Source organism: Lactuca sativa, chromosome 3 (genome assembly GCF_002870075.4).
Source record: "Lactuca sativa cultivar Salinas chromosome 3, Lsat_Salinas_v11, whole genome shotgun sequence".
Classification (NCBI taxonomy): Eukaryota; Viridiplantae; Streptophyta; class Magnoliopsida; order Asterales; family Asteraceae; genus Lactuca; species Lactuca sativa.
Genome location: NC_056625.2, coordinates 266,436,055 through 266,445,505, shown reverse-complemented (window position 1 = coordinate 266,445,505; position 9,451 = coordinate 266,436,055). Strand labels below are relative to the sequence as shown.

At 39.0% G+C, this 9,451-nt stretch overlaps 1 protein-coding gene across 1 annotated transcript; it reads right to left on the bottom strand.

The window, feature by feature from the left end:
• Positions 1–574: 574 nt before the first annotated feature.
• Positions 575–1,609, bottom strand: LOC111919136 (uncharacterized mitochondrial protein AtMg00810-like). The gene has a single exon (XM_023914749.1). The coding sequence runs from the start codon at positions 1,607–1,609 to the stop codon at positions 575–577; it is 1,035 nt and encodes a 344-aa protein (XP_023770517.1).
• Between the last annotated feature and the right edge of the window lie 7,842 nt (positions 1,610–9,451).

Here is a 9,451-nt window from a genome sequence, read left to right as displayed (position 1 = left end):
ACAACAGTGTCACAAAAGGTAGTTACTGGGTCTGGCCATGGAGGTGGCCTCAAGTATGGCATGGGATACGTATCACTTCAGGTATCATCCACCACCACCAACAGACCTGCTACTAGTAAGTTGAGTCAAAACCCACACCTTTATCCTACGTTAATCCCGCATCTTGCTTCTATATATCACCATCGACGATCCCTCATGTTAAACCCCCAATCTGCCACCATGAACGCCTTCGCTAAAGTCGTCGTCAACGGAATGGTGGAACTGTTGGTTCAAACTTCTTATACAATGATGTTTTACTCTCTTTAATTTTGCTGTTATGAATCAGGAACAAAACAGGAAGAAAGCAAAACAAAAACAAGTATGAATAGTGACAGCAAGGAAAAAACGTGCTGGAAAAAATAAGAATCAAGGGAACTTTTCTGCTTAAACACTAGTTCATCATAAATAAAAGAAAAAGAAAAAATACACCTATTTATAGGCAAATAAAAACATGACTTTCCTAGACTAGTTGACCAAGAAAAAGAAATCCTAATTTAAGTAAACTAGTTTCCAGATTATTCCTAACATTCTCCCCTTAATCTGGAATCTTCACGTCTTTTACTCCAATCAACTTTTGCATTGCTTCAAACTTCACTTTGTTCATAGGCTTGGTCAAGATGTCAGCTTTCTGCTCATTAGTATTCACATGCTTTACTATAACATTGCCTCTTTCTATATGATCACGACTGAAGTGATATCTTGTATCAATATGTTTACTTCTTCCATGAAAGACTAGATTTTTCATCAAATCCAAAGCTGACTTGTTATCCACATTCAATTCAAGTGGACCAGGTTTTCTTCCGGTCAACAAACCAAGCGACCTACTTATCCAAATTCCTTGACATGTTGCATTATTAGTTGCCATAAATTCTGCTTCACATGATGACAATGCAACAAACTTTTGCTTTTGTGAACTCCAAGTAACAAGATTTTTGTCTAAGCAAAACGCCATTCCACATGTACTTTTTCTATCTTCAACATCTCTTGCTAGATCACTATCAGTGTATCCAATCACACAATTCTTTCCACCTTTCGTATATGATAAACCATAGTCCACAATCCCTTTTACATACCTTAGTATGTGCTTCACAGCTACTTGATGTTGCTTGGTTGGTTTCTCCACGAAACGATTCACAATGCCTACAGAAAAAACTATGTCGGGTCGTGTGTGAGTAAGATATCTTAGCCCTCCTATGATGCTTCGATATGAAGTAGGATCCACGAGTTCACCTTCTTTATCCTTAGTCAATTGTAGTTTTGACTCCATGGGGTACCTGCAAGGATTACATTCAAACATCCCAGCCTTCTTTAGGATGTTGTTTTCATAATTCGCTTGTCTCAATGTGAGACCATTTTTATGTTCATTAACCTCAATGCCTAAATAGTAAGTTAGCATCCCAAGGTCACTCATTCCAAACTCCTTGCTCATTTGTTGTTTGAACTTCATTATCTCATCATTATGACTACCTGTGACAATGAGATCATCAACATAGACACCGATTATTAGTATGCTCCCCTTCTTTTTCTTCGTGTAAACTGCATACTCTTGTGGACACCTTTCAAACCCCATCTCTTTCATGCATTGGTTTAAGCGAAAATTCCATGCTCGTGGAGCTTGGCGCAAACCATACAAAGCTTATGCTAATTTGTACACCATTTTTAGTTTATCTTTATTCACGAATCCCTCCGGTTGTGTCACATAAACTTCTTCTTCTAAATTCCCATTTAAGAAAGATGATTTTACATCAAGGTGATGTACATTCCATCCATTTGAAGTAACAAGAGCAAGTACGATTCGAATGGTTTCCAAACGAGCAACCAGTGCAAACACTTCATCAAAATATATGCCTTGTTTTTGTACCTAGCCTTTAGCGACTAGCCTTGCTTTATATTTTAATATTTTTCCTTTCGGGTCTCGTTGTATCTTGTACACCCACTTTAAGCCAATAGGTCTTGTATCCTTTGGCAACTCGACTAAACTCCATGTTTTACTTTTCTCAATTCCACTTAACTCACTTTTCATAGCTTCCATCCATTCTTCACTTTCACTTGCACTTGAGAAATTTACCGGTTCTTCTTCATCTTGTAAAAACATAAGTTCATCACTTTCTTCATAAATATCGGCCAAACTACGCTATCTTTGTGGAGCTTCATTTTCGGATGAACTATCAAGTGATGATTGAGGGGTAACCGGGCTACCTTGTGGTGTATATTCTTTATCAAAATTTGGATGAAGATCTTCTTCCTCTTCATCTTCGATATCAAGCATGATGTCAAAGGTGAATGTTCCATTTGTCATGGCTTTGAACTTTGTTGTAGGTCCCCACTCCCACTTAGCATCTTCTTCAAAAATTACATTTCTTCCCACTCGAATTGCTCCAGTTTCCGGATCAAGTAGTCGATAACCTTTTGTACCTTTTTCAACTCCCAATTGTACTAGCTTCTTACTTCTATCATCGAGTTTTTTAGATGTGTGCCAACTATTTTTGCATAACCAACACACCCAAAAACTCTCACGTGATCAATGTTTGGCTTCCGACCGGTCCATAGCTCGTAAGGTGTTGACTCTTTTAAGGCTTTTGTGGTTATTTGATTTAGGATGTAGACTGAGTGACTTACGGTTTCACCCCATAGGACTTTTGGAACATTCATCCCTTTTAGATTGCTTCTCGCCATCTCTACTACTGTTCGGTTGCGTCTTCTACAACACTGTTTTGTTGCGTGGAATAAGGTGTTGTATATTGGCGTTTCAACCCGGTTTCTTCACAATATGTGGTGAATTGTGTTGATAAAAATTCACCACCCTGATCGGTTCGAAAAACTTTTAATTTTAAACCGTTTCAACTTCAACTTATGCTCTAAATTTCTTAAAAACAATCAAAGCGTTATCCTTGTTTTTCAGAATATAAACCCACATAACTCGTGTATAGTCATCGACAAGTAACATAAAATATCTATTTCCAGTTGGTGTTGGTGGTGTGATCGGACCACAAAGATCTCCATGCACGAGTTCTAGTCGTTCTTTAGCTCTAAATTTGGTGTGATTTGGATATGATTTTCGAGCTTGCTTGGAGATCAAGCAAGCTTCACACAAGCTTGTAGGAATTTCAATTTTGGGTAAGCCTTCCACCATACTTGTATTAGCCATGTGTTTTAGTGCATTGAAGTTAACATGTCCAAACCGCTTGTGTCATAGCCAAGATGCCTCACCTTGTTCTACAAGTAAGCACTTCGAAACCTCTTCTTCAAGTATGGCCTTGTACAAACGATTTCTTGATTGTTGAACTTTCAATAATAGTTTTCCTTGTGGATCATGAATCCATAAATATAATCCAAGCATCACAATCCAATCTCCATGTTGAGCTAATTGTCCCAAACTAATAATATTGCTACATAACCTTGATATATAGTATACCTCTTTCAGCAATCTACTTTCACCATTCTTGCATTTGAACATGATTGAACCCTTCCCCTCTATTCAAACTCTAGATCCATCATAAAATTTCACATAACCTCTCGTAGACAGATCAAGTGTTCGAAATTTGCCTTTTTCGCCAGTCATGTGGTTTCTTGCTCCATTGTCGAGATACCACACTTTTGATTGGTTGGAGGTTGTTCACTTGATCTTATCTTGGGATTAACTTTTTCCTCATTCAAGTAAACTTCATCGTTTACTTGGGTTGCAAGCAGAAGTGCCGACTCATGATCATTTTGTCCTTGAGTTAGGTTAGCTTCATGATTCCTCTCACGACATGGGTTCTTACACTCAGCAGCGTAATGACCAAACTCTTGACAATTATAACATTGAACTTTAGATTTATCATGAGGTTGGTACGATTCATTCTTTCCTTTGTTTTGTTAATTACCACCACCTCGTCCTTTGTTGGAGTTATTGGAATTGTTGTAACCACCTCTTCCTTGTCCACGTCCTTTTCCACCTCGATTATTGTTCTAATTGTTTTTCTGTTGTTTTGAACAATCTTCATTATTTTTCTTCTTTGCCCATTCCGTCCACTCTTCATGTGTTAACAATAAATTCTTCTCCTCGGGTTTTTTATGAACCCCAATACGAATCTCATGAGCTTTTAGTCTTCCGACCACTTCTTCAAAATCATCTCGTCTAGATCTCCAAATTGTTCAATTGTTGATGCAAGTTGAACAAATTTGGAAGGCACGGCTCATAAAAACTTTTTTACTATGTAGGATTCTTGAACGGTTTCACCAAGAGCACGAATATTGCTCACAATACCTCCAAGTTTTGCAGAAAAATCGTCCACAATCTCTGATTCACTCATGTTCATCATCTCAAATTCTGCTCTGAGAGTTTGAACTTTGGCTTTTTTGACTCGATCTTGTAACGCCCCGATTCTCAGGTATTGTTAATATGAGTTTTTGGATTAGGCCCTACTCAACGAGTTGGTTTACCTACTCGTCGACTAACAGCGAGAAGGTTCGCGGGTTAAGTGACCTACTTGACGAGTCCATATTGGGACTCAGCGAGTAGGAGCTGGCAAGTGAAACCCTAATTCTCGGGGTTTGCACCCCTATTTAAAGGGACCTTAGCCTCCCTTAGACCTCCTTTCAGTTCCAAAGAACCCTTGAGAGCCTTATTCATGTGTGTGTGCCTTGTGTGTGTGTTTGAAGCTTGAATGAGAGTCCTTGGAGGGAGAAGACTTGGAGGAGAAGGAGATTGAAGCAATTGGAGTGTGGGAATCAACACTCATCTCAGATATCAACTTCAAAAGGTACCCAAACCATCATTCTCCTTATAGATCTCCTTTATTGGGTGAGTTTTAGGGTTTTCATGGAATATCAAGTTGGTATGATGAGCTATGGGCTAGATTTGAAGTTGTAACTTCAGATCTGGACTCTCTTTGGATTCTAGAAGCATAAAGTTGCAGCTTTAGTCACGATTGAGGTCCCCTTTGTGCAAAAACACCCATCAATAGCTTAGATTTGCCATTTTGAGCCTTTAAAGCCATGCATACATGTAAAGTTTGCAACTTTACGTGATAAGCATGCCCTAGAAGCTTGGATCTGTGATTTGGAGCCGTTGCATGGCTCAAAATGGATCTGTATGGAAAGAGGACTGAATGGACTTGGCGAGTCGCAAGGTCGACTCGACGAGTTGCATGAAGATGGCCACGAAACTCGACAAGTTGGTTGAACAACTCGGCGAGTCCGATGAAGATTGTCATGAGACTCGACGAGTTAAAGAACAACTCAACGAGTCGGATAAGTTTTAACCAAGAATATGTTCACGAGTATATCCGTCGAAGTCGCAGGGAGGGAACTCGACGGGTGGCCTTAAGGTCTGATCGGGATTCAAAGGAACTCGACGAGTCACCTCGATGACTCGGCGAGTTAGATTGTGCTTCAAGGGACTCGGCGAGTAGCTGGGTGTACTCAGCGATTTGAGGTCAACATGGACTGTTGACCTTGACTGAGGACTTTGACCTTGATCAGGGGTTGACTACTGGTGTCACACCCCGAAACCGAAGGCGGAAACGTTCCGGGGTAGAGGACATCATGTATATCGCAACCAATGTACATAGTAAGCATAGTAAATGCAAAACATTACATTACATAGAGTTATTACATTTGTTTGAAAGTAAAGTGTTACAAGAGTTATACATATATATATATATATATATATATATATATATATATATATATATATATATATATATCATATAAACAAAAGTAAAGACGAGTCTTCTATACGCTCCATCTTCTCCAAAAGATCGCGGGTACCTGTCTAATGTGGACCTGAGAATACAAGCAGTTTGAAAATCAGCATAAAGCTGGTGAGTTCATAAGAGGTTTATTTTCTGAAAATGTACAAGTTTCCTTTGGTTTTCCGAAAAAGTTTGTTATCCAAGAAAATCCCATATTTTCTTATAAGTATAGTTTAGTTATCCGTTTGTTATACAATCAGGTTATGTACAGTTTGTTATCTGAGGAAAAACCCTTATTTTCCTATATGTGAGTTAGTTATTCGTTTGGAATGCTATGCCCTAGTATCTATCATACTTGTCGTATTAGTTAGGTATCCTGATCTCCTGGTAATCCTACACTCGAATGTCATTTATCTACTTTACTTAGCAGTATTTTCGAATGTTTGGAGACACTCAGAGGCGTATATATTTCAAAACTCTATAGATATCCAAAGGCATACTTTCGTATTCGTATTCGTATTCGTTTTATTCCTAGTTGTACTTTTGTATTCGTTCTGTTACTTTCGAGGGCGTATCTTATTATTATTAATCCTAATTTATGAGTAGTATGAATCTTTCGTAAGATTATAAAATGAAACATAGATTATAACATTTTATAAAGAAATCTACATTTAGTCTGAAAGTTAACTTTGCAATTCGAAATATTGGTTAATACGGTTTTCGATATTAAAAGCATACAAAATATGAAACATTTGAACTGAAAATAATAAGTTTAAGTACAATATTTCCTTGTACTTTTGCTTGTATTCCCCCCCCCCCCCTGAAAACATTTGAAAAACACGGAAAAAGACTAGGGGTATGAACTCACCAGTCGAGAAGCGTGTCGGTTTGGGTGCTAAACGTCAGTTCGAGGCTTGAACGCATGTGAAGTTCCTATGTAATATAAAAAGATACACATTTGTATCTGATTAGGCTTTGTACTACTATTTAGTTGAGGATATACACTTCTAGTTGCGAAAACACTTCATTTCAAGTGTTAGGAGTGACCCGGGTGACATCTGGGGACGTATATGGCTTAGATATGAAGTTTACTCTTCAAGAGTAAACTCATAAGAGAGTTTATGGCCCTAATGACCCACTCCCCATGAGTTTACGGCCGTAAACTCATGGTGGGGTGTTCTATGGTGCTAAATGGTCTTATATCACTTGGGAAAATTAGCTAGGATCAAATCTAGGGTATAGGAATGAATTAAACCAACATATGGAGCTCCCCCACACACCTTCCTTTGATGTTTTGGTGGTCCAAGGTCATTTACAAGTGATTCTAAGTCATTATACAAGCCTTGGGATGAAATTAGGGCATCATTTGACTAAGATATAGGAGTTTACGGCCCATGAACCTATCCTTGGGGGGTTTACAGCCATAAGCTTTTATGGGGGTGGTTCTCATCAAGTTTAAGGCCTCTAACTCATTTGTGGTTGCTTCTCGACTTTATTCCAAGGCTTATGAGGTGTTTACGTGGCATTTTAACAACTTAAAATGAGTTTACTACCCAAGAAAATGGTGTTTATGGTCCAATCATGTGCTTGGTAAGCCCCTAAGTCATATCTAAGCCCCAAATGTGGTTTGGAAGGATTTTAAGGCTCAAAAACCCCATTTTCATGTGTTCACGGCCTAAGTCTGTTCCAGGGCCGTAAGCACATGTTTATGGTCCTATTTCACATATTAATCACGAATTTGAAGGCTAAAGATGTTATACTAGGAGCTAGGATAGTTACCTTGATGATTTGAAGCTTGATTTGGATGATTTTTGGACCTAGAACTTGGATTGAAGAGAGAGAGTAGAGAGATAGTAGAGAGAGTGTGGAAAAGGCTTCAAGTGAGGCTCTCTCAACTTTATATATGCTTAAAGTTTGGGACACGGTGGAATTCTACCCGATACTGATGTTAAGCGAGGCTTTTGGTCGCACCCGATTAAGTTGTCGTAACCCGATATGGTTGATACTAAAATTTTTCTAATTATTAGATTGGGGCGTTTTCATGAGTTTCTAGCGTGTTTGGATACCAATTAAGTCATAATGGCAAACTCAAAATTAATGACTTAATTTAAAAACTTAAACGGAATCAATTCGAAAAAAGATAAATTTTATGGACGAAAACGGGTTACGACGATGGAGCAAACTTCGGGTTATCACAATTGGGTTATGGAATACCTTATAAGGTTAAAGACTTATGCGTATATTGAACTATGGTTATAGGTGGTGGGGCCTGTGTTGAGTGATTCGAGAGTTGGAGTTTACCTTCCAAGTCGACATCTGCGAGGTGAGTTATCCTCACTATATCGATAGGTTCTACGGCACCAAGGTCGGCCCTTTAGTTGTTATTGTTATGGTATGTTGCATGTGGTTATGATTTGTTAGTCCGGAATCGAGATAGAAAATATGTTATGCTTCATCATCCGTAGGGATTGGTGTGTTAGTGACCTGCTAGGTCGGTGCTCTAGTTACAGGAGAATTATATGATTGTGATCAGTGAGATAGATATGTTTGATGTTTGTATATGCCAGTTTATGATAGCTATGCGCACATGGTTATTTGCTTGTTGGTTGGGTTGAGGCGGTCCTGCTTTGTGCTGAAGGCCAACATACCCTATGAGCGGTCCGGGGAGAATGTAGGCCTACGTAGCGGACCAGTCATGCCGAAGGCTTAGGATAGATCCAGATTTATTGTAGGCCCGGTAGGGCGGTCCAGTCAAACCGATGGCCCAGTATGCATGTTGATTGATTGATTATTACTGATATGGTATTGGTATTTCGGGGGGTAGCTCACTAAGCCCTCGGGCTTACAATTTTCAGTTTACTGTTTCAGGTACTTCAGGAGATCGTGGAAAGGAGAAGGCATGACCGTATCGCTCCTCATCCTTATGTTATGATTTTTGGGACACTCTGATGGGAAAATGATTTGAAAACATTTTGTAAACAATGCTATGTGGGTTTTTATTTATGATTGAAAAAGTTTAAATTGGTGTGAATTTTATGGATGTTACAAGTTGGTATCAGAGCCTTGGTTTGAGTGAATTGGAGGAACACTCATGTGAATCCAGTCTCAAATCAAGGAGATTTTCGGAAATAAGTTTTAAAATGGTTTTCAAAATAAAGGATGGAGGATGCAGAGGGTACGATCAGCCGGAGCCTGTAAGTAAACTCCAAAATACCATACAGTTATTTGATATTCTGATATGTCAGAACAGCATGCTAGTGCTAGGCTAGGGATCTTTAGGAATCACATGATAGATTTGCCTAATTGCATGATGCTATTAGCCTAGGGTTTCTTGTATGTGGAATTGACATCATAACTGTAGATGTTTAGTGTATGTATCATGGTTGTGCATAATAAAGACCTTATAGCCTGAGAATGTCGATTCGGCCTTCGAGTAGGATCGGATATTCCAAAGTCTATTAGGTCCAGCGTTATATGCAGCTAGCGTACATTAGCGCTACAGGGGATGATGGAAGTTTCATGGATGTGAGAGTCGTGTTAAGTGGTGAGTCTAGATGCGAGGTATTTGGTATTCCCCTGGAATGAGGGTTGAGCGCATTTCCTATGTTGATGATATTATTAGGGCGTGGTGGTAATAATTGAGACAAATATGGGTAGGTGTGGAAGGTAGTATGGGCCCATATTACTGAAAGCACAGGACCCATACGCGTAGCAAGGAAGTCACAACCCCTAGG